General features: G+C 36.9%; 1 protein-coding gene across 1 annotated transcript in view; it reads right to left on the bottom strand.

The window, feature by feature from the left end:
* Window positions 1–24,633, bottom strand: part of pcdh15a (protocadherin-related 15a) — a 103,317-nt gene extending 78,684 nt beyond the window's left edge. Inside the window, exons 1-8 of the mRNA XM_015018962.1 lie at window positions 24,421–24,633; window positions 21,738–21,872; window positions 18,711–18,860; window positions 16,737–16,930; window positions 15,180–15,312; window positions 14,860–14,939; window positions 12,216–12,309; window positions 5,286–5,414 (exon numbers count right to left, since the gene is read on the bottom strand). Of these exons, the coding sequence (XP_014874448.1) occupies window positions 5,286–5,414; window positions 12,216–12,309; window positions 14,860–14,939; window positions 15,180–15,312; window positions 16,737–16,930; window positions 18,711–18,860; window positions 21,738–21,872; window positions 24,421–24,633 (1,128 nt within the window). The remainder of the gene's footprint in view (window positions 1–5,285; window positions 5,415–12,215; window positions 12,310–14,859; window positions 14,940–15,179; window positions 15,313–16,736; window positions 16,931–18,710; window positions 18,861–21,737; window positions 21,873–24,420) is intronic.
* Between the last annotated feature and the right edge of the window lie 1,290 nt (window positions 24,634–25,923).

The raw sequence follows: 25,923 nt of genomic DNA, 5'->3' as shown, positions 1-25,923 counted from the left end.
ATTAAAATGGTATAATTTTAAAAAAAAAATTAAGGATACCACCAGTTTTTATTTCTGTTTTTTTTTTTTTTTTTTTTTTTTTTTAAACAGACACACTTGAGCGCTGGCAAACTCTTGAAGTAAAGTGACCATAATTAGCTCTGCTTATTGCACTAGCAACTCAGCAATAACATGAAAAGAAACAGTGGAAAACAGATCTCAAATAATCAGAGGAAAGCTTAACAGAAAAGTATTGTTCTGTAAAATTTAACATCACAAAAATAAACATTTCTGATAAACAGTGGAAAACACTGAATGTTTTTTAAATTCACTAGTAATAACAAAAAGATAAATATTCACAAAGAATTATCAGATGATTAACAGGCTTTAAAACCGAACTGAACACATATTTCACCTCATGCAAACAGCGACAGGGTTTGAGTTTGATCCATTACATGATTTGTTGGAGCTTGGCTTTGTCTCGATGCCTTGCATATTTACAAAGCTCTCAACAACAAAGCCCCTTAAGCTTCAGAGATGCAGCCGAGCCAAAACAACAACGTTTAAGTCTCATTTCTCATCTTGGATATGGAAACTCAAGCAAATGTGTGATTTGTAAACCTTGCAATAAAATAATAAATCACTGATAATCTATTTCTGAATAAAACATTCGATAAAGAAACAGAGTCAAACATGACCACAGAGAAAGTTAAGAGATTTGTGGCTGAAAACAAAAGAAACAATGTCTGCATTACTACTCAGAGGTAATACAGACATGCAGAGGAATTTACATAGTTTCTCATTCTATTCTACATGTTTAGCACTTTCCTATAACAGATTGCAAGGGGCATCATAGATCAAAAAAAAAGAAAAAAAAAAAGAAAAAAGAAATGTAGCCACAAAAGGAGGAGGTTTGTGAAATAATGTGCCATACGTCCTTTAAGGTTTAAGTGACGCATTTAGGAGTTGTTCATCTGGATAAATGGAAGTGCAGCCCAGGAGCTGACTCGATTTAGCCATGTAGCAGCTTCTTATTTACTATCCGAGGCCAAAGTAACATTTCCCATTCAAAGTGTTCATGGTGATTCTACACCTGGGAGATATTGTTCTGACAAAAAAAAAAAAAAAAGCTTTAGGAAGATTTCTTTTTTTTTTTTGCTTTTGGGGGAGTTAGTCAAGTTCACCTCGTGTGCACAAACACCTGGTGGTCGTTAGACACAGTTTCAATCATCAAACAGAGTTTATCCAGAAAACAACAAAACATAAGTCAAACTGCTGTGGAATTTCACATGATGCCTTTATGACGATCCTGACACAAGCTCTTATGAATTTGTCCACCAGTTGTCAGTGCTGCTGAGTCTATGGCTCCCCTGCTGAGAGCAGGGAGAATGGGTTTAAATGTTGCATGAGTTATCGGTTCCAGAACAACGACTGTCAGCGGTGGTAGCCAAATTTTTGCTAATCTATTCAAGTGTGTGTAAAAAAAGAACAGGTGGGAACTGGTTCCAATTACTGTCACAATAATCCAAAGCACTTTAAGGCTAGCATTAAGCTACTTAATAGCATTATGTATTTAGACTCCAGTCATCCAAACCCATGGCAGCTGCCTGGAGCCTCGTGGCTGCCTCCATTATGTCTCCAACCCTGCAGGTGAATTCAAGGCAGATGGTTTTTACCATAACATCATGTTTTTAACAGAAAACGCTTAAATGGACACAAATAGTAGCTTATTTTCAACACTCTTGCTTCTCATCCACTTGCTCTTCTGTCACTCGGACGGTCACTTAGCATGTCACGCAATAGGGAGCTGGAGGCTCCTGTTTTGAAAGGAGCGTTAAATGTGTTCAGCTAGGCACAAGATGTTCATCTCAAGAAGTTACTCAGGCTTGGGAAAAGGCACTTAGCAATTACTGATCACTTCTTAGCTTATCAGAAAGGAATGATGAAACTGAGAGAAATGCTTGGTATTCATGTAACACTGTCAGTTAACAAAAAAAAATAATAAAATCTATCAGGTTTCACAGCTTTTAGCAAATGCTGGCCGGTTCAGGTGTGTTCAACGCTATGTCATGAATCCTATATCCTGGGATCTGGGCAGACCGTCTTTACGCTCTATATGTTACCTCAGGGCAAAATCCGACCACTTAGCAGCATAATGACACACTTCACAAATGAACTCTACAAGTCAAGATTATTTAGAAGCTGCATCCCGAGGGGAACGGTCTCTTCAAATGCTGTGCAATGAGCATGATGTCTTAAAATGCAAATTTGTGCTCCCTGCATGAAAAATAGCATCTCTCTCTCTCTGAAGGAATGACTCTCCACCATGAAAGGATTACCTCAAGATAGATAAACCAGAAGGAAACTAAAATATACTCGAGGCAGACACAGAAATAATAGTTAACACAAATTTAAAGGCAAGTTCTGGTTTATGTTGTACTGCAAAAGTGCTCAATTTCCAACATGTAAAGATATTTTGAGTGCTTCTTATTTATATGAACACATTTATATTGGACTTTAAAAAAAAAGTCAATTTAACTTTATTTAAAAAATGAAAGGGATTATGCTGCTGTAGATGGGTTGAGGTGAGGCAATGAACCCATCATGAGGCTCAAAGAAGCTATGTAGGATTACAAAATGTATTCTTATCTGTCTGAAGCACAGATTTGCACGAAAATAAGATTTTCTGTATTTCCAGTGCTTAAGTATGAGCCAGTTGTACTTTTAGTTATTACAGTTCAGCAGAGGGAAACCATACACATGGTATGTACCTTGCATGATCACAGTTAAGTGGGATTAGTGAAGCAAGTTGGACCTTGTAACAGAAATCACTTTTTTTTTTTTCCATTTCTTTCCCATCTTAAAACACTGACGCCAGAGAATGTTCCTATTTGTGCTCTGTAACTCAGTGATGGGATGTTTGTTACTCCAGTATAAATTATTTAAAATGAAAAGAACACCACAGCACTTACTGTTGATCTTTCATTTCCAGGAGGGCTTTCAACTTTCCCACTTCAGCTAGCTTTTCTGGATTATATAATTTTCCCAAAATCAACCTTGCGTTCAGCCGTTAAAGCAGTTCTCTTTAAGCTGGTTCCTCAAAACAAATCTATATTTTTTGCTTACATCAAAACTACCATTAATGTGGCGCTACTTTTAATAAACGCCATCAATCAGATGCAATAAAAGACATCCGTATTTGTTAATATGCGTCTTCTTCCATCAACCTGTTCCTGCAGCTACGCCATAATCCATGTTTATTGGCTATTGAGTCTCTCGCGACAACGTCTCTTCACAAAGGCTCTGGTTGCCAAGAAACTACTGATTTTAGAGAGACTCAGCAAGAAAACTTGTCCAATTAAATCAAAACTAAGACTGATCACCACGTTATGTGCATTATACAATACGGTGAGGTGTTAATTTTTGAGGAGAGCTCTTTTTATTTAATGTAGCTCTGATACTTCAGAACACTTTCTTTGTTTAGTTAATCTGATTCTGACATGACCCAAGGTGCGAAACCTTCAGGACATCCATCATAAAGGTACCAAAAGTAAACTAGCACCACTATCCCGTCCTAAAAGAGACCCTCTGGCTTGCCAAGCCGCTTGAGAAGGATAAAATAGTTAAGTGGTTGTAAAATGGTACTGAAGAGATCAACTAAGTTCAGAAAAGAAAAGTGAATATTAGTATTCTGGGTCATCGTAAAAACTTGTATTGGATCTCAGTCCTGAGGCTCTGAAACTTTAGGCTTCACCTGTTTTTTTTCTCAAACACATTGCCATTTTCCCTCTCAGGTTACAGTGAGGTTGAAACCATTAGAAAGGTTCTTCCATAAAATAACTTTCCCTTAGGCTTGTGAGAGACTAATAGATACTTCCAGAAAGTACAGAGACTTTGACTCTGATAACATTTGGATTCTTTAGCAGTTTTAGTCATTACAGTAAAGCCTCCAGTTTCTTTCTCGATAAGCAGCTTTACAATATTGTATTTTTCTCTCTGTAATAATTAGTCGTTCTTGAGAAAATCTAAAAATCCCTTCATCCTTTAGGTGCAAATCACAGTCGAAATTGAGAGACGAGTGAATCTGTTTCAATAGATGAGACTAATCTATTTAAATTGCTTAATTTAGTTTATTACAACAGCTCATCAACAGCACATCTGTTGATGAACTAACTATGATAAGAGACAATTGTCCACCAGAAAATAAACACGTCAATCTGCATTGTCATAATTTAATATGTTCGAAGAATTGCATTTTTTTTTTTTACATGTTCACCAAATCCATGCTGTTTACACTGATTGTTCTTACATTCAGTTGGGATTTTGTGAATAAAAACATGCTGTACGAAAAGTAAAATCAAACCTTTCAAATTTCACAATCGGCTTCAGGAAGGTACATGAAGCCTCCCAGTGCAACACAGAGAGTAGGCTGGCGCTGAGTTGAGCACTTTGATGTACTTTTCTAGTTGGTGACAATCTCAGCTCAAGATGGTGAGTTGCCAACTCAGAAAGGCTTTCAAACCAGGGCAAGACGAAGGGAGTTTGTGCACTGGACTAAGCCCCTTTCTAGCTGCTCGCTGTATTTGTGAGGAAACACTTGCAAGGGAGACTCAAGAAAGCTTTACCGCTTGCAAACACCAAGTTTCTTTCACGTGTCCTTTTGTTCTCTTTCACACTTCATAAACTCATAATGCTTACTCATAAATATATAACAGTGTACGCAGCTAAACTGCAGAAGACACTAAAAACTTGCTGACATGAACATCTGTTTACCCTTGTATGTAATAGAAAGCAATAGAAGAGAGACCAGTTAACAAACAACTAATGTCAAATCCTATAGTAACCTAAATATCTTTGCCAACTTGTTCTGGGCTTTAATAAGTACAGGAATGTTTGTGCTTATTCTGCAAATGTAGATTCTTTAAACAACAACGGTTATAAAAACAAGAACAACAGGTTGGTTTGTATTCTTCTTCTGGATCATATTGGATATGCTGGCAGACAATGTCAACTATCTGAATGCCCTGATTAATCCACTGACAGAATTCAGGCCCTTTAATCTACATGAGTAATAAGAAAATCTGACTACACTTGGCAGCTCAGCCGAGGCAGCCATCAGGGAGGGAACTGTGAGTCAACTGTGTTGAATAAAATCAGGTAATTTTCAATGGACAGTGACAACAATAACTAAGTCATAGCTTACGTTGCAATCTGTATCAGAAATGTAGCTGTGTAGTGGTTAAAATGAAAAATATATTACTACTTTAAAACACAGAATTATCATATTTAAGTAACATTTCACTTACCCTGACTTGTCCAACAAACAGATTGACTTGTTCTTCTTGAACAGTAAAATTGGTGCCGAGGGTGATGTTAAATTTTGGGTCGTTGTCATTGACATCAGTCACCACTATGCTCACGGTAGCAGTGGACGTCTAAAACGGGAAGGAAAAGAAACACCGGGATTCAAGAGTTTCTCACATGCTGATTTAAAAGAAAAGTGAGTGAAAAACACAATGAAAAAAAAAACTAATAACCCTATCACACTTCTGAGTACCTGCTTTCCATTCCGGTTGTGTAACATCTTCCAGCATCACCTTGTGCATTTGGCATAAGGTGAAGCAACAGTGAAATCAAGCAGTCATAATATTAGGGGCATTTTGTTGTTGTTTTGTTATGGACATGTTGGTGGCAAGATAGTTGCAACTGAGCCCATTTGCACCACTGTTATCGAAAAAGCTCTCTGAGATGTTGCAACAATGAGATAATGCGTCAATCTCACATACATTACGCAAATGGTCTACGTTGAAAAAGATTTACTCACTTTCAGACACTGAATGCTCACAGGTTCCATCTAAATCATTCCAAGATACTTTTGGTTTAATGCAGCTGGCAACAATTTGAACATTGGACTATGGGCTGTCTTTAGGGCACTGGATTAGGTATGGAAAAAATCCCAAAACATGTATGGAATAAAAATTAAAATGAGAGGATTACTTCTTCAAAGAAAGCATCTTACCCCATTCTAAAGCAGTAGAACAATAATGAAGAGTAAATTGTACGCCCTTCATCACTTTACATACAGACTATGCAAACAGGACCCCATCAAAAAGAAACAAAAAAAAAAAACGTTCAGACATTATATGATTTCAGATTTATTATTTTTTTATCAACTCACAATGTTGTTTTTTAAAGCAGGAAATAAATTTAATTTGATTGTTTGTTTAGGGTTAGGAGAGACAGAACATATGACAGAGTCTATGTGTTGCCCTGTGATGAACTGGTAAAATGTCCAGGGTGTATCCTGCTTCTCGCCCAATGACCGCTAGTGATGGACACCAGCTCCACCTTTACCCCATCTCCCACAACCCTGCAAAGATAAGTTTGTATAGATGATAAGTTTGCATAGATGATAAGTTTGTATAGATGATGGCTCGAGGGATGATTGAGAACTGAGATATAATAACACAACATATCAACACAAAGCCAAACTGATCCACATTTTATCGCACAACAAGCACTTCCTATTAAAAGAGCCCAACTGTTCTGTGGAACACTTGATTATATTTTGTAAAAATAATCACCCCCAAAAGGTTGCTTAATTACAGATTTAGAATTACTCCTGTGTTTTCTGCCTTTCTACATATTCTTAGCGAGAGAGAGAGAGAGAGAGAGAGAGCAAAATTAAATAAAATCAATTGTTTTAAACTCATTCTGTTTCACAGATTAGTCCAGCTGTCTCACATCTTTGTCTCATTTACGATATTTTATTTTTTTTATTACTGGCTGAAAAAGATTCATTCATTTCAAATGCTTCCATAAGTTGCTTATTGGTTGAAAGAATGAATCTTGGAATCACTACTGCTTGGTTTCATGTTCTAAAGAAAAAAATATTCATTCTGAATATATGGTAACGTCTACTTCAGATGTGGTGGCATCATTATCCTCCTGCCAAAAGATCTACTAGATCTGAGGATAAAATCCAAATCAGATAGACAATCTGATGTCTTGGCTAATTTCTGTTGTTTTTTTCTACACTGTCACACAAAAAGAAAAAAAAACAAAACAAAAAAACAATGTTTTAGGTGTGCTTTGATTTAACTCAAATTATGTAAATTATTCTTTCATCAACTGTGCAAAATGTTATAGCCAAGTACAAATAATTTGGGTAGTTCAAATGACCTAAAAATCTAAATATTTAGTATGATATTAGTCATAGAAATAGATGTATGTTTTTATACACTCCATGTAAATACATGGTTTGAAATTTAATGTTAAAAACAACACCATTTGCAAAAAGACATCCAAAATATTGCTGTTTGTTGATAAAAAAAATGGCTGGACATTTTTAACATTGAATTTACTCATGTATTTTAGCTTGGGCCAAAGAAAGAATTGAATTACCTTTGGGTTTTGATTAAAAGAGAAAGATGCTTTTATATTTATTCTCAGGCTGCAAGCAGTCTGAGAATAAAGCAACATTTTAAAATATTGATTAAATTATTAACTGTGCTTTTAGTACATTAGATGATCGCATAACAACAATCTGTGTTTTTTCTCACCACATTGATTACAGTGAATCAAATTACATTTGTATCTTGCCATCTGTTTTCAATTAGTGTTTCTGTGGGTTTTTTGATCCCATAGCTCACTTGGCTAAACCAATTCCCCACTGCACCACTCATTAGCAGAGCCTCTGAGGACAAGTGTATAGCTTATGACCTTCATATAGGGACAAAGTTCAAACCCCTGTGGTGCTTCAATAAATCAACACAGAAAATGGCACCATATGCAGAAGCTGCATTGTTGCAGGGCAGATATGCCTGCAAATAAGAGTATGGACTGCATTTCTTTGGGGATGGAAAGATGTGTGATTGCGGCGTGGCCCCAGTGGGTGAAAATACCTGCGAGAGATTAGCTGTTTGAAGCTTTCTTGCGAAACGGGACGATTGTCACATGGTATAGTTATCGTGAGCCTCCTCACGCTATCGTAGGGGAATCCTTTGTTATTGTTTTTCTTTGTTGTTAATTATCATTGGCACTGTAACATCTATAAAAGACACGCCGAGGGAATGTTGAGGTTGTTTACATGAGTGTCTTCACTTCCAAAGGAAAAGACAATGTGAATGAATGCAGGACGCTGTTGTTGTTGTGATAAGATCAAATCATTTTTCATTTCAAAGAGAGCATTTGGCAAATTAAGGTCAACTCCCAACTGTGGTTGGACTTACCTGTGACAAAGAAGAAAGAAAATCGTCACAACCCATTGGACTTGAATTGGGTTAATGAGATGTGATTTTTGATTCAACTTTAGATAGATGAGGCTCTTTGATGTCTAATCTTCTGAATCAGCTATCTGATAGGTACAGAGGTGATTGCTGAGACATTCGCTTTTAAGAGATAATCTTGACCAGAAACGTTGTTTAGCAACGACTGATACAACCAGACTATTAGAAGTCTGGTACTCGCTCTCGCCAGGAGCGATCCAACTTGCCAGGGTGAATTTTTGGGACCTAAGTCAGCTTGGTAGTTTTCACTAAAGTCGGAGGAGAGTACAAAATTAGAAATCTGTTAAAAAAGGACAATTTGTTTTGTGCAAAACTAGCTGATAGAAAGGAAAAATGTCACAAACAAGTGCTTGCTTTCTTCTTTCCTTTTTGCGTGCACACACACACACACACACACACGCACACACACGCACACACACACACACACACACACGCACACACACACACATATGGAGGCTTATAGTTTTGGTCATTTTGTTTGTTCCTAACCGTGAGTTTACTTAACTTTATTGGCACTGGAGTGGTCAGAAAATCATTGAAGTATATTTGTTAGTGAGTATATACTTAACAAAAAAAAGTATTGGTGTAGCCTTGTGAAACTCAATACTTAAGTCCGGTTTGAAATGCTTTTACATGGAACCAGGTTAGTTTGGATAGTTGTTTTCCTTTATATAAGAAATTCTCATTTGAAAACTAATATAATCTGAGTTAAGAGTTTTGTCACACCCCCAGTCACTGGGAAGTTTTCTTTTTTAATTAATAAATCAATTTGAAGAGAAAAATGCCACATGATGGGATACCAAGATCTTTTACTAGAGATGGATTCATCAAGCTTCTCCTTCTGTTTTTCTTTGCAGCCTAGCATTTAAATTTGTAAGGACAATAACACAAACAAACCATGCAGAATGATGTCATAGTTTCAAATCTAACTCAACATAAAAGACTAACAGAATTTATGCATCAAAAAGGTTTACTCAAAAAAAGCGTGTGAAACTACATGTCAAGGATTGATGTGTTTATAGATTGAGTCAGTATTGGACCAGCCAATCAATGGTCAGAATAAAAAGAACATTTGCAGAATATGGTCTCTTATCAGTGGATTGCAGTGTTCTTAATGTGATCAAAAAATTTCTGTTCATTGATCGACACTTTATATTTACAACACAAATAAGGCAAACTGCATGAAAGTATTCAGTGAACGTTTGATCGTTGCCGTCTGCGCACCACCTGCATCAGGGGCATCAATTATTTAAACTTTCAGAGAGCAAGGAAACAGCTTAGTGGAGATTACGGCTGCTGATTTTTGATATGAGGCGAAAACTCATGTAATTGCTATTAAATATCAAAATTCAGATCCATCACCCTTTACTTTGAAGAAGCAATGTTGCCTGCATGCAAATTCAAGATCTGAGATGTTAAGAAATATAATTCACTTTTGACCTCCTTGTGGCACCTAAACTTCGCAATGTCTATTTGCACAAAAAAAGTATATAAAGCAAAACATAGGTAAAAAAAAATCTATAAAAAAATACAACGTTGCACTTCTGATCCTTTATGTGTTTCTGGCCAAAATGGCAGCACTGAATGAGTTCCTCACCTCCACGCTCCCACAAGCCTTTTCTCCCCTCTCATTTAATTTTCTTGCTGTTGTAACAGGATTACTCTCTAGCTGTGACATAGAACCTACACAAATCAAACGATAATACACTCTGAGAAAGATTTTGTGCAACAGAAAAAAAAAAAAAATCTTTATATAGCTGTGCGCACAACATTTAGACTGTAAATCCACACTGGGAATTGACGCATCAACCTACGTGAACCTCAATTACCTCCTATTTTCACTCTTACCAAGGCGCCGTCCTACTGTGCCTCTCTCCCTCTGTGACGTATCACATAAACGCAGGAACATAGAGTCCGATGCACTATGCCTGCCAATAAGTTACGAGTGTGAAGGTGAGGGGTCAGCAATCAACATCACTCTTGTGACAGCTCATCAGCTAATGTTCATTGCCCATCATACACTGCATCTTAAAAGGGAAAGTGCCTTTCACCTCTGCCTGGAATGAAGGCAGCTGCTGAAAAGTGAGCCAATTGAGGTGAAGTCTAATTAAATTAAGACAGTTTACATGATTATCAGCTCTCAAAGGGAGAAACTGCAGGCAGCATCAATGTTTGTTGATGTCTTTTCTTTCTCAAGGCTGAGATGTCCTGTTAAGAGCCTACTTGTCTATTTTTTATTTTATTTTAAATGAGCAGGTCTCAACTTTGTGCAAATTTTACACTGCAACTTATACATTATGGTTATGGTTAAGTAAATATTCTAATTTTGATTCTGCTAGTTTAAATGCGGACTCACGGCTATATTATGAAAAAATAATACAGTATAAAACTTTTAGTAGGATCTTTTAAAAGAAATAGGGCATTCAAATAAAATGAACTAAGCCATGAACAACTAAAGGTATGAAATAGTGAAAAACAAAATCTGAAGTCAGGTAAGCAGGTGGGCATAAAAAAAACAATCTAACATATACAAACATTACTAAGTAAACACTGAGAAATTAAACTTGGAAAAAAAAAAAAAAGAAAAAAACTTTTCAGCTCTAACACTCTCAAAGGTTTAATGTCTGTCTTCATCTGCCAGTATTAAGATCCAACAATTAGCAGGAAATGAACTGATGTTCTCTACCAGTTGTAAAGATAAAAAAATGGTGAGTCATGTGTCTCTAATTTAAATAAACTGAAAAGACTTCTCTTATACTCTGAATGAACACAGCATGAAAAATGGAAACCTAGTTCTTGGTTTCTAAGTGCAGTAACACAATCAGACTTTTCACTCCAATAACAGACCTGCTGAACTCAAACGGTGGTACAAGTACCACTGGTGATACACAACTGCATCTAGCAGTAGTGGCAACGATGTGTAACTGGAAATTTAAAACCTGAAAGCAATAAAGTGGACAGTGGTGAACGGACACCAAGGCTCTGGAGTCATGTGTGTGTCACATCCAAAACTGAACCTTCTATACACAAACACACTCCCAAATACACACCCACAGGTGTTTAGATTCAGGTGTTTTTCCAGATATATTCACACGTTGAGCAGCGGTTGCCACTGAGTATATCTTGTATTAAATTGTATGGTGTACTTTTCAATAGTGTCAGTGTGTTGGTTGTTGCTATGGTTTCTCGATCTTGTTTGTTTTCCTCTCTCTGCAGGTGTCAAGGCAAACTTCTAGGGTCTTAACTTGTATTCTCTTTATGCTTATTTCTCTTCTCTTAGTTAATTTTCCCCACCTTTCTACCGTTGTTTTCTCCTTTCTTATCCATTTCTCTGTCATTTAAGATGGAACAAATTCTAATAGTTTTATACACATATATGCACATCCATCCATCCATCCATCCATCCATCCATCCATCCATCCATCCATCCATCCATCCATCATGGAGCACCATAAATGAACGGAAGCCATGACCCTCTGCTTGTGAAAATAAACTTGATCAACTCAAACATTAATTCTGAGTCCCACACAGCCAGCCAGAACATGATTTGTTTTGTTAAATTAAAAGTTTTGTTGGCTTAAGTGGACTTTGTTTGACAGTCGTGGGACAGGAAAGTGGGTTGTGAAAGACCGGGAGGACATGCACCAAAGGTCACCAGGCCGGGACTCGAACGTGTGACGTCCACGTCGAGGACTAGGGCCTCCATAAATGGGACGCCCTTTAAAAAAATTATTAAAACAAAATAGGATTAAAAAGCTGAATGTTATTATTTAACCTTGGCTCTAATTTAGTTTCTTCGGACAGTTAATGCAACAAAATGCATTTTGATGAAAATCACAACCTTTAGATCAAAATCCCTACCCAAGCACTTTTATTATTCTGTGTTTCCCTTAAGAGAGCAGCTCTCTAAATGAATCCAGTTGATACGTGAAAAGATTTGTGCCTCACCCCTCCAGGGTTACCGTCTGAAGCGGTGACAATCAGACGGTACTGGTCTGTGATCTCTCTGTCCAGAGGCTTGCCCAGAAGTAAAAGGCCAATCCTGTTGATAGAGGGCAAAGCAGATATTAGAGAACAGCACATTAAATTTTTACTTTTTCCCCTCCATTACTTTATTGTAAAACATGAGCAGTTTATTCATTTACAGAACTTCATTACATATTTTACCTTTGATACAGTATCAAAGAGTCAAGAAGAGGAGAATCCAAAACATTTTATTTAAATCAAGGTTTATAAAATATGGTCTTTGATCATAGAACACCCTTTGTGGGTAAAGAACAAGTGGGAGCTTAACTGCTCTCTTATTCTTTCCCTTCAGGTAGCCATGCTTCAGGGCCACGGCAAAAGGACAACAGATAAAAAGATTTCAATTTTCTTTCTAATGAGTTTCTCAGACAAAGCGGGCCCTCCTGCTCGTTCGTGCCACAAAGTTTGGCCCCGGCATTCCAAGTAAAAAGTGTAGATGGAGTCCTATGCATGAGACTGAAGTGTCTCTGTTTGCACACAAAACACACAAGGGCAAGTCAAGCCACACACAAACTCGGAGACAACAATTTTGTTCCTGCACTCAAGAGAGCCTCTGCCAGAAGGAAAAGCGGAAAGAAAGATGAATGCATCTGAACTCGGTGCTAAATTAATGCCCGTAGCAATTCCCCACTGTCCCCAGCTCCTTCCCATTTCTGATTTAAAGCTCTTGTGGCGAGGCAGTCCAAGCAAAACCTGACCACTCCATTCCTCTGCAGACCCTCACCATTACACTGCAGTGCCTCATTTTCATCTCTGACAGGCAAATTACTGAAATTCTGTCAATGTTATCTATTCCTCTAAACAGATGCCACAAGGTTAGGGGAAGAGAACTGTTTTATATTCCCCACACTCAATGATCCTTGACTTAAGAGGGCAAAAAGAGCTTTGCAAAAACACAATAAAACTGGTACATTAATTTTACAGACTGGCACTAATATATGAAAAGAAGGGTAGAAACCTGCGCTTTGAGCTCAGTGGCGATATCCTATAAATTATCACGATAACGATTATCTTGATGGGTGATAATGGCAGCAGGCAAAATGATTAATGCAGAAAAGCCAACCTGGGGAGTTTATTCCTCACTGAAGCTGGATAGCTGCACTGCACTCAATTGGAATGAGTCTGAGAGGTTCACTGATCATGTGCGATAACATCCCGCCTCCTCTGCCCAGCCGCCATAAATGAAAAGATGTTGTCAGATGTATGGGACACTATTAACAGCATTGTCTGGGGTGTCGGCGGTGTGGTCCGGAGGCTATCCTCCTCAGTCACACCAACAGTTGATCTTTCTTTCTGCTCAGATCATGTCTCTCTATGCTATATTGGACTTGATGCAGACGGCGCGAGTTCCCAGGGGCAAAAATGCTTTACTGGAGGCAAGACAAGCAAGATAAGTCACAAAACTGAAACTCAATTTCAGACTCACTAAGTGTCAGTTTTCACATTCAGCAGAAGACGGTGCCGTATGTTTAAGAGAACAACAAGCAGATGTTATAATCTGCTTGTTGCAATATTCTAGCAGAGACCACGAATGATAGTCTTTTTCTGTCGTAAACAGCAATGCGATGTTACATATTCCTGTTTAAGTTTTTGTGTTACTATAAAAGAAATTAGACTGAACTCGAAATCGTGCACAAATGTACACAGGGCAGTTAAAACAGCAGCAGGATGTGTTGTCAGAAAAGTCTACATTCATCCATGTAGTGATGTGTGTTTTCAGATTAGCTGTAGGGGAAGATCTTCTACAGGAGGTGAGATATCGAGGCACAGCTGTGACCTGTTCGTAAGCACCCTCTCTGTCTTTATCTGGAATGGTGTACGAAGGTCCAATGACACATTTTGCCTTAGAGCCGTGGACAGCTGCTTCCACTGAACGTGTCACAAACCTTGTGAGAACAGAAATAAATAAAACATTTTTTTTTTTGCCCTTAATACACTGTGTGTGTGAGGTTGGCGTAAGGCCAGAGGGATGGTTAAACCAGTATGAGCTAAAATTATAATTCTGCATCTTATGAGATTCCTAAGTTGAATTTGGAATGATGCATCTCTGGCAGAACCTTTTCTTCAACAAAATGTATCTTTAGCTTTTAGTAAACATATGTAAGCATATTTTAAATCTGACTAAATTAATTTCTTCCCCCAAAAACAAGGTATTCTGCATTGGCTTGCTGCGTCATTAGCTAGATTCTGACTAAATTTGTCCAACTTTCTTCCCTTTGATACCGTCTTCTTTCAGTAGCAAAAAAGAAAATATTTCTCTGAATCATATTTCTATTTTGTTCTCAAATTTTTATAATTGAAAGCATCAACTAGGCATGCACCATGAAATTAGGCTTTCTTAAAACCACAGGAACCATAAGTTGTCTTTGTATGTTGTATTTTGCTTATCAAAGAAACAAAATCAAAAGAAAATATATTAAAGTGCAGTGAATTATTTTATCTTTGCTCATGAATAGGATTCTTTCAGAAAAGCACATACAAATACGTTTTTTTAAAGACTAGATTAAGTTACAACTTAACTTGCAAACAAGTAGATAAAGCCGGAGAACAAATTTTTTACACTCACGTTCGAGAGAGGTTGAAGACATTCTGGGAATCTCCGCTCACAATTTGATACGTGATTGGATCGTTTTCTCTGTCTGTTGCCTGGAAGAAGAATAAAATGACACCAGAACCAGATAATGCTATCAGCCTACAGAAGAACATGACAGGGAAAGAGATAGGACGCATAAGCATAACACAATATGAAAGCAAAATACGCTACCAGTGAAGTCTATGCTCTCAGTCAAGTCTAACCTGGACAAACTATAGCAGTATTTGGACACTTCTGTGTCTTATGATGCAAGAACCTGCATCATACACTGGGGATGTGAATTTGCAACTTACTTGCAGATTGAGGAGAATGGCTCCAATCCTCATGGCCTCGCTGATCTCTAGGTTGTAGGTGAGGAGGGGGAAGCGGGGTGGACTCTGGTTGTTGGGCGGTAAAACCTCAATGTAGACTGTAGTGATCGAGCTCCTGGATAACAGAAGTGCCCAACGATGGTATCAGTTTCTGTTTGAACATTTTTTTTTTATTTTTTTTTTTGCCTAACTGATGATGTTCATTTCCAACACTTCACCACATCTCAGAAAAAATGTTAAAGTTAGTTCACTCAAAGGCAAAGCCCTCATCAGAGCTGGCATGCGTAGACCTTTTCCCTCAAAGCTTTCACTTACAGTTCATCTTCTAGTGAGATCACAAACACTTCTTCAAACAGTGAACACTAAAACTGATGAAATACACACCAGAGCAAATTCTTAAGACTATGAAAGAAATTACAAGTCTTTGCTTTTTTTTTGTGGTGGAGGATCTTGACCAGAAGAGCTTCAAAATACAAAAGAAACAGAAGCAGGAAGCCAGTTTCCGAAATCACACACACACAAAAAAAAATCTCGTACAAGCGCATATGTGGTCAGTAAGACCCCACCAGACAGGACAGAGTTAAAAACTGGTGGGGTCTAATAAACCCCACACCAAGTCGTACACTAATCCTGGGTGGTGAGCTTCTCCATTACAGTCTGTTCACTAGTGTGGCAGGACGTGAGCAGGCAATTCTCCGCTGATGTTTGCAGCCACGTTCAGAAATGGAGAACCTCGAGGTTCTGGTTCTGATGGACTCAAATAAATCCAGATATTTAATTTTGTTATATAGAACTTCATTGTTGCCCCAAACAGATCAGCCGGTTATTTCGCTATACATATAAATAAAATTACATTATGACACTTTATTTTTTTAAATGTGCAACCTTTTGTCAAAAGACTGCATTGCCGAATGCCACTCATGGTTTTAATCCATTTTTTTTTATTAAAATGAAAATAAAATTCACATCACAAGCTAACACTATGTATTTTCACGCTGTCTGTTCAATACTGAACAGCCTAAAATAGGCTAATAAAATATGAGCTAAAATTAAGAACAAGTTTCATGAGAAGAAAAACTTAAAATCTGTTATTTTATAATTATTCATCTTATTATTAATCTGATATAAACATCAGGAAATAAATACTGCTTAAACCCAGAAAAAATCCTGGCAAAAGTTACAATTTCTGACAAGCAGGAGATGGATCGATGGATGCTCGTATTGCTGAATCATCTATAAAGCTGCTCTTACATTCCCCCAAAACCTCTTTTCAGAAATCTATTTCAATGTGTTAACCTAGACAAAACTTCTCAAGTTGAACAGCATATTGCATATTAAAAACAAATTCATAAACAGTAATCAGTGAAAGGGTGACCAGTCTATCACAGTTCACAACAATCTGAAACCAACTAACAAAATATTGAGAAAAAGAGAAAATCTGCCCCTTTTTAATGTGTTAATGACCCATATGATTAATAACAAGAAAATAAAGTTCTTATTTCATCATTGTTATACGAGATAGTTGTTGTATATCTGTACCTTCTCTGGGTTTGAGGTGCATTATCAGAGGCTTTGACCGTCAGCGCATAAGATTGTCCCACAGATAAGACGACACCAGGCGCCACAGTGATGCGTCCGGAGCGATTATTAATAACAAAATCTCCCTGGGCTCCAGCCAGGATCTCGTATGTTACCAGGCCATTCAGCCCCTCATCAGCATCCGATGCAGTTAACTGAGAAAACAGAGCAAGAAAAAATAGTACGACACATTATCAGCACGATCTGCCTGCTTTCTGCAGTTTGTAGTTTTAACCTGAGGGGGTTACGGCTAACATTATTTATAAAACAGTCAAACAGCCAATGTATTTTTTACAGGGGTTCATGAGGCTTGTTTCTGTGTAACATAATATTTTTTTTAATGGACATGTGACATTTATGTAAAAATAAAGAGTTGTGTATTCTACTGGTAAAAACTATAAATTAATGGTCATATCCCGCTTCACATTAAACGGATTATAGATTTGTAAAGAAAAAGTTGAAATATTCTTTTTTTTTGAAAGGTAATAAGTGAATTCAAACGTCGCATTTCTCCAACATTCGAACTCCAAATGCAATAAAGACATTCCGCTGTTCATGATTATTAGCCTTCATGCTGCGGCTGACCTCGTATCTTTAAAGCTTTGAAACTTTAATCCAAGCTTTCACGACCTCCTTTTTCCATGACACAGACACTGGAGTAAAAGTTGTAACATCAAATAAGCTTCAGCACACTCAGGGGGGACTCCAGCTAACATAAACAGCTTATAAAATCGGTTAAGCGGTCAGAGCAGACATTCTAACCTCTGGCCTCATTTCGAGCAGGGTGAACTGGCTGTTTTTTTTTTTTTTTTAAAATAAAGACTAAACTTGACCTTTTCTGTGGCTTATTCTTTTATTTTGTTTTGGAGAGGCTGTGCTGGAAGAACAGATCGACTGAAGAAGAAGAAGAAGAAGAAGAAGAAGAAGAAGAAGTATTTGCTTGTATTTGTCTACACCGACTCGCAAAAGCCACCATATTTTTTTAATCTTTTCACAAGTTGCTACATTAAAACACTAAAACTTCTTTTTATTGCAACATTATGCGAAAGACCAAGATTGAGCAGTGCATAATTATAAAGTAAAAGTAAAAGTAAAATGACACATGGTCTTCTATCTTTTACAAATAACAATCTGAAAACTTTGGGTTGCATTTGTAACCAGTCAGAGCTGGTAAGTAGACTCCATCTGTGTGAATAAATACAGCTGTTCTGCAAAGGCCTCTAATGTTATTAGAAAAAGGTTATTGAACAAACAGCACATTGAAACTCAAGATAAGGCACTCTTTCGCACTTTTATTTGTGCTCTGCTTCCCTAGTATGAACTACTTTGTGTTGATTGATCACACTTCATATTAAAATACACTGACGTTTGAGAAAAGTCTGAGAAAAGTTGAAGTGGTATGGATGTTCTCTCTACATGCTTGATTGTCTTTGTATATGTTTGACAGAAATAAAAATAAAGACATGGAAACCTTTAAAGTCAGTGTAGTAATTAAATCAAAACAATGACCCAAATCCACAGAGCAATCCAAAAAAATGATTGAAGTAATAGAAAAGCAATCCTGCTTTATTTCCAAATCCTGTTGTATGCTGTAGGAGGGGTTGATAAATTGCCATCACGGAATCCTTCCACTACGACTTACTGATGCCAGAGAAAAAACAAAAAACAAAAAAAATAAATAAAAAATTTCTCTTCCATGTCTGTTATGACTGCATATAAGACAAAGGGATATGCTCCTGGGCTTTGCCTGTCAACACAATGGCCAAGACTGTTGTGGTTATTCTTACTGAGCATGAAAAAGCATTTGAAAGAGAGATTCTGTGTGATGGGGACAAAGTGCAGTGTCTCAGTGGTAGATGGGGGGGAAAAAAAAACAAAAAAACAAAAAAAAACGGAAGGCAAAATGGAAGAGAATGATCGCTCTGGATTGATTACCTGTAGCACTGTCTCCCCTGGCTGCATGTCTGTAAAGACTTCAATGCTGTAGGAGACCTGAGCAAACGTGGGCGTATTGTCATTGGCGTCAATAACCAGGATGTTGACAGTTACTGGACTACTCTGTTGGACACCATCTGATGCCACCATCTGAAAACACAAAAAGGAGAAACACTTAGAAAACCAAAGACCTGTAAACAAAGAACACTTTTGCAGAGGAATCATAGATTACTTTTTCTTTTTTCATTCAAACTTCAAAGGCGTATGGTTCTGGTATGTCACTGTGTTTAAGAAACTCCTCTCTATATGTTTATTTTCCACTTTGTGAGAGTAAAAGAAATGCCTTCAAAGGCGATTGCTACCAGTAAGTTTGCCTGAAGGATGGTTTTCAAACTGAGCAATCTATGTTTACTTGTTTGTGGCAGCTCTGATCTGCAGCTTTTCTGAAAGGAGCAAGGAAATGGACTAAGCAGAACAACAAATCAAGAGCAGAAAGCAGAGAGGATCGAACCCGCAGCTGTCAGGAACACTAACAATATACATCTCAATGCAGACAAGAAACCTATCCACAAAACTGAAGAGCTAAGCTTAAAATATGCAGTACATTAATAGCTTTTTGTTGCAGGGGTAAATTATGTGTAGTAAAGATGTCGTGCTTCAGAGACATACATCATACAACTATGCTTTTGACTTTTGATAGATAGCCTTGTTCGGTCTTAAATAAAGACTAATGAGATTTGCATCACTCTAATTGTACTGTTTGTATTAAAATCAGGCTTTTAAGTAAATTGCACACATTTTCAGTAGGGTGGATGCAGAAGCTTGATTTAAACTTTACAAAACCAATACGTCTTGAATCACAATGCTATTAGATAAGTCAATGATGGCTAGATTTTTTAATCTTAACATCAATATATTTACTGTTAACACTTTCATATTCTTTAGATGGCAAAGCTCTTTTTATTGAACAGGCTTTGCAAGAAGACCTGCATAAACCCTCTATTCAGTGTTTGAGAGCACAACCACTTAATTTTTTTCTACTTTGACATATTTGCTTCAACTGAAGTTATTGCTCTTAATAAATTATCTAATTATTTGCTTTAAAAAAACAGTGAAGTAATAGATACATTTTGCCAAAAAAAAAAAAAATCACATTTTCAACAACCGATTCAGTTTGTGTCTCTGCTGCATTGATCAATGCATCTTTGTAACACGCTTGCGTAAAAACTGAATACCACACACTTAATGCTACGCAACCCGTTACAGTATTGCGGAGCCTAGACAGATAGCAGCATGGGTTACAACTGAAGCATATTGATTCTGGGAATTGTTACAGAAATGTGAAAGTACAATATACCGATACAGCTTGTTAGGAACGCAAAGACAAACTACACCCGTGACACTAAACAGTACGTAAACAAACGTCTTGCACTAGTTATGTCTGCCTAGAGATATTTTAATAAAAACAAGTTTTGCCATGTAATGTTCCCAATGTCTTAAGTGCTAAAACATTAAAATCTTTCACACAAGGACAGCCTTTGTTTGAAGAACTGCGACCTATTTATGACAACCGAGTGTCATGAATACACCATAGAGAAAATGTTCACAGTAATTCCATCTCTTTGGTAGTTTTTGACTTTTAATATGATTTATTTTAATACATCGACTTCTGTTTGCTCTTCAACTAATCCGCTTTCAGTATCCAGTTTTTGTATCTGCAAAAAGAGACATTAATGCTTTTGAGGAACATTTATATGTTGTTCTTCACATATGATGTTGTCCTTCTAAAATTAGAAGTTTTAATTGCAAAGTTCAGCAGTCGGCTTACAATGTCAACAATCATCACTGTCAGACAGGCCCTGGGGCTGAGAACTTGTCAGTCACTTACCAGTACTTGGGCTTCAAACGCAACAAACCACATATAACAGTCTATTGACAAAACAAACCTGAGCACAGCACAGTGAGAGAAAAAGGTCAACCTTGCACACACACAATAAACACAAGCTCCTTCGGTTTCTATACAGAATGTGAGCTCACTAATCCAAGGAAATGAATCCTTTATGGATGCAGCTCCTGTACTGTCCAGAGACACATTTTAGCAACAAGGCATTTCAAAGTGCTTTACATGAGAAAAACATAACAGTAATCTATTTCTAGAATAGGGAAGGGGGGTGTCATGTATGTATTTCTGAGCTACACATCATGTTATGATGGTGTGATTCTTTAAAGCATGTTTAAGTAATCATTTAATCTCCCATTGCAGCCAATCTGGATGCATGAACATTTTCCCTCATCAAGCGCCGCCTTTTCCACGCAGCTCCTCCTCGGAGCTGCAGTCTCCTGTTGAGCCTCCGCATCATAGAGCACCCCTCTTCCACACAGCTCGTTCAGACTGGTGGCAGCAGCCATTAGCAAACACCTGGTGGAACTGGACATCTACTGACCTCATCATAGGAACCATTTCTCAGTGGAATGCTTCTATGAACATTGTAAATGACTTAACAGAGAAATGTTGTCATGACGTGATGAAGGCGGAGTGTCAGAAAGAGCAGGAGCTTCTTAAAGTGACAAAATCAAGGAGTTAATTTACAAAGTCAAATGTTTTTTTTAAGTCGTGGCTGATGTATATTGCATTTTTATAATAAGTTAAGAATATGTATTTTCTTGATTGTCACAGGTAGTGTGACTTTATGTAAATTTTTATTCCATCTATTCTATTTTCAAGGCGAGCAATATTTTCTTTATATTATAGTATTATTCAAATGTATACCTGATGAAATAGAGACCTGATCACATTTTAAAGGCTTCAAGACATGCTTCTATTTGTTAAATCAATACCAAATTAAAAGCAAAGTACATAAATGCATGACGTTTATAGTGTCATAATAAACGGTATCCAAATTTTATCCACTGGCATCCATCTCCAAGTGCCTCTTGGTTTAACAATAACAGAATAACACACACAGAATGAGAGATGTTAGACCTCAGGGCTGTTTTGAGGATGCCTGCACTGAGCTCGACACTCACCGTGAAAGTATAGGTCATCTGCTTCTCCCGGTCCACAGGTTTCAGAATCGTCAGGTAGCGGATTATACCAGCTGGGGTCAGGCTGAAAATTGTGGTGTAGTCATCCAGGGTAATCTTCACCATAGGGTCTTTGGTCTTTCCGAAGGAAAGAGACACCAAAAGAGACATGTAACCATGGTGACACTGGTGCTGTATCACTGTTTCCCCCCCTAAGGTCGCAGCTGTGGGACTCGGAAACCTATCAAAAATACATATTGATGTGCTGAAGTGTTGGAAAAAAGTAATTTGCTGGCAGGTGTCTCCACAAAAAGAAAGCACGAGATGAGCAGAGGACAAAATCATTAAACTACGTCAGTTAAAGTACAGTAACGGCAAAAATGTTTACATACCACATCCACGTAGTTGTAGTTTTTAATGAGGCACTTGACTCATTTTTAAGGGTCACTGATGATATTCGTTACACCATCAATAAATTTCTGTGAAAGTATGATAACGTAATAAAAAAAAATGCTGTTTATGTCGTCTCATTTTTTACAATTCTGAAATGTCAGAATAAATTGAAAGATGTAAAACAATTAGGACAGATGGGCACACATTTGAAGTTAGATTAACGCATCATTGGAATCCCAAAATTTATATCTATGAATAAGTACAGTCTGTAAACTGCTAACTGGCTTTAAATTCAGAAATATTGTTCTGTTCATAAAAGATGGTGCTTCTGTTTCTGTAAAAAGAAAGCAAGCAGTTAAGCTGTGAATCAAATGAAAATGTCATACTGCACTTGTTAAGCATCTGTATGAAGATGAAGGCAAAATCCTTTCAAACATTTTTAAGAAAGTCTATTTCACTCTAGACATATCTTTGTGTCTATTTTAGAAAAAAAAAACAACAAAAAAAACAACTGGAGTTTATTGTGCTCCGTTGCTGCTGGTCAGCTTCGATTCATGCCAACAAAGACTCATCCTCAGAAAGGTTGGTAAACATTAAGCCTGGGTAGCTTATTGATTTCATCTGCGACTCCACTTTGATTTGTTCATTTTCTCCAAGTAAGGGGCAGAGAAAAGGGATATTTTGAAAGTTGAATTAAGGGTAGTGATCAGTTCTTCTCAGTTTTATGTAAACACAGTCACACACACCAAACTGCTAAATCTGTCAGCTTTGTAAAAACATACATGAATATATATTTATATATATATATATTTTTTAAATTACACACCCAAATATCAAGTCACAAAACCATGCCAGAGAAAAGTTAACATTCCAAGAGAATAGTTGAATATGTTTGTACAGAAATATTAATCTAAATAAAAAGAGCAGTAAAGAAAAAAAATGTGAAGGACTTCAAACACACGCAGGCTCATTGATATACAATATAAGAATGCACTCCTCTAACACTACAAATATTATGATAAAGAAAAACATCCATCACAACTGGAGACCTGCTTGACACTTTATCAGTTGTTAGGGTTTTCTTTCCTCTTTTTAATAAAAAGTCTTAATTTTCCATGTGTGTGTTAAAGATCTCCAGCAATGAGGAATGGCTTTAATTTGTTTACAGCTTCCGCAGAGTGATGCATGCATTAACAGCAGGGATGTCCTGAGTCAATTTGTTGGAAAGTACAAAAAGATCTGGTCGAGAAATATAATTGGATTGGGGCTGCCTGAGTAAAGCTTTTATCCATCGGTTCTTGTTTTTATTGCAACTTCTGCTTCATGTATGGAACATGAAAATCAGTCTTTGAAAAAACAAACAAACAAACAAAACAAAACAAAAAAACAACAACAACAGGAAAAACGAACAACACGTGTCCCGATGGTGTGCACGATGAAGTTGTTTCATGGAGCAATGCAAACATTATTTTTTATTTGTTTTTTTCAGGTATTAAATCAATATATTAATCTTCATACATTTTGCTCAAAATTGATTAAAAAAGTCTCTTCAAAGATATTATGTAAAAACTGTTTATCAAACTAAGTTTAGGTTTGTGACACTGAATTAATGCAGCATTATTAATGCCATCAAATACCTTGAATTTGATTTAGTTTACTTTACTTACTAATATAACATACTGTATTGTATCACATATCACATATGTTATAACATATATACCAGTAAAATACTGGTATATTTTAAGTTCCTGCGTGCACACCTGCAAAGTGTAGATGTCTATCATTTTTTAGACCATTAATATTGCATAAAACTAATCAGAAGGCACTAAAACAACATTTAAAAATGACTCAAATAAATGGGAAATTTGGAGCAATAGAAATTGGGTCAGGACATCCTTCCATTACACTGTGTGTCATTTCATGGAACGTCACCCGCTTTTACCCACAGGTGTAGCACCAGGAGCCAGCTATGTGTGAAAAAACACAAAAATAAATGGCTAAATATGTAAAAAATTAAAAGGATTAATAATACAAAAGAAATAAATGAATAAAAAATAAATGAACAAATGAGTAAATAATTAAAAAGAAGCAATGACTAAAAGGATGAATGAATAAAACAAGCAAAGAAATGAACATAATGTATATAAATAAATACTGAGAAACACATCTAATTTAAGAAATAATGAATGAATGAATAAATGCATTAATTAAATTAATGACTAAATACATAAGTGAATAAAATATTGAAGTTTGTAGAGCGTTTAATGCGCTAAAGGCTTTTGTCTGTTCATACCTCTTCAATGTCATTATCCAAAGCGATGATTCCCAGCGGGGCCGTGAGGTTGGCACTGGCGGAGATGGTGGTGCCCACTGGGGAGGCCTCACTCACGTATCCCTGATAGGTGGCAAACTGGAAATATGGCGCCTGGTTGTTCTCGTCCAGGATTTCAATTATGAGGTCAGCGTAAGCTGGTAGGGGATGTCCATTGTCCTGTTCTGCCTGCATAGGAAAAAAAAAAAAACAGAACAAAAAAGAAGCATAAGAGATAAATGTCAGTCTGAGAAACTTCCAATTGAAAGGTATTATGTTCCACCTTCTATAGTAGGTAAATACAGGATAAAAGACAGACATGTTAGCTAGTTTCATTTCAATTAGAAATGAATCTATGTTGACAAAGTTTAACAGGTGCTCCACTAAGGACAGGTTCTTACTAATTGCCAGGGCACTTAATGCAAATACCATTGTTTGAGGCAGAGAGCCCATAATTACTGGCTCTCCTACTCTGTCCAATGAGTGATCACCGATAGGAGAGGAGAATTCTAGCAGTCGAAGCTAAAATTAACCTCTTAACTATTTAATGTATTTCTACTGCATCAAACGCTGTCTCCCTGGTGTGCGAGTGTGAGTGTGAGTGCGTGTGCGTGTGTATGTAAAGTCAATTATGAGTCTCCAGTCTTAGTTTCTGTGCTGTGTTTCTGTTCTGCCTGAAACCTGATTAACCATGCAACAATCTGATAAAAACAAAATCCCCACTAATCGCCTTACCACGTTGATTAACTTTCTCCAAAAAACTAGATAGCTGCCTCTGTCTGGCAATGTTGTTCTAATATTTTACCCCACAATTAAGTTGGGGAAAACAAATAATACCTAATCAGATATTTTTATGGTTTTGTATAAAAATCAATGAAAGTAAAAAAAAACAACAAAAAAAAAAAAACATTTTATAAAGCCACATCTACAAATTCAGATTTTGCCGATCTCTTCTTTTGAAAAACGAATATTTAGCAACTGACAACTTTCTTTACCTCTGACTGGTTGTTTAGTTGTGCAAAGAGAGAAGAAGCAAGCAAGCTGCCAAATCTTAAATGTGTGAAAAACATTTTGCAAATGTGTTTCATGGTGATGCTGACCAGAAAGTAGAGACAAGTCAATTTTTCTTTTTTTTTTTTTAGTTTGGTTTTGCCAAGGTTTTCAGGCTCTGCAACGTTGCATGTTTTTCACATACATAAAGCAATAAAACACATTGAATGAGAAGAGATAAAAAGAACAAGCCTTATCTCCTTTTGTGCAATTTTCTTTCCAACACATAAATAAAAGGGTTTTAATAAAAACCTATTTAATTGTTTAGGAACCCACTTAATATTTTTTTGGCGAGTCCACGACACAGACTGATATTTCAGCTTTTCATGTAAAACTTAAGAAACTATTTGTTGGGCAGTCAAAGGTAAAGCTGACAGCCCAGGCCTTTATCTTCACCCACTCCAGTGGAGTGGATCAGACTCCCACTCTGTGGTT

Source organism: Poecilia latipinna, unplaced genomic scaffold (assembly GCF_001443285.1).
Source record: "Poecilia latipinna isolate Pla-1442-1.1 unplaced genomic scaffold, P_latipinna-1.0 Scaffold2350, whole genome shotgun sequence".
NCBI lineage: Eukaryota > Metazoa > Chordata > Actinopteri > Cyprinodontiformes > Poeciliidae > Poecilia > Poecilia latipinna.
Note: the sequence above shows the minus strand (reverse complement) of the source record. Positions and strands in the feature narration are given on the sequence as shown.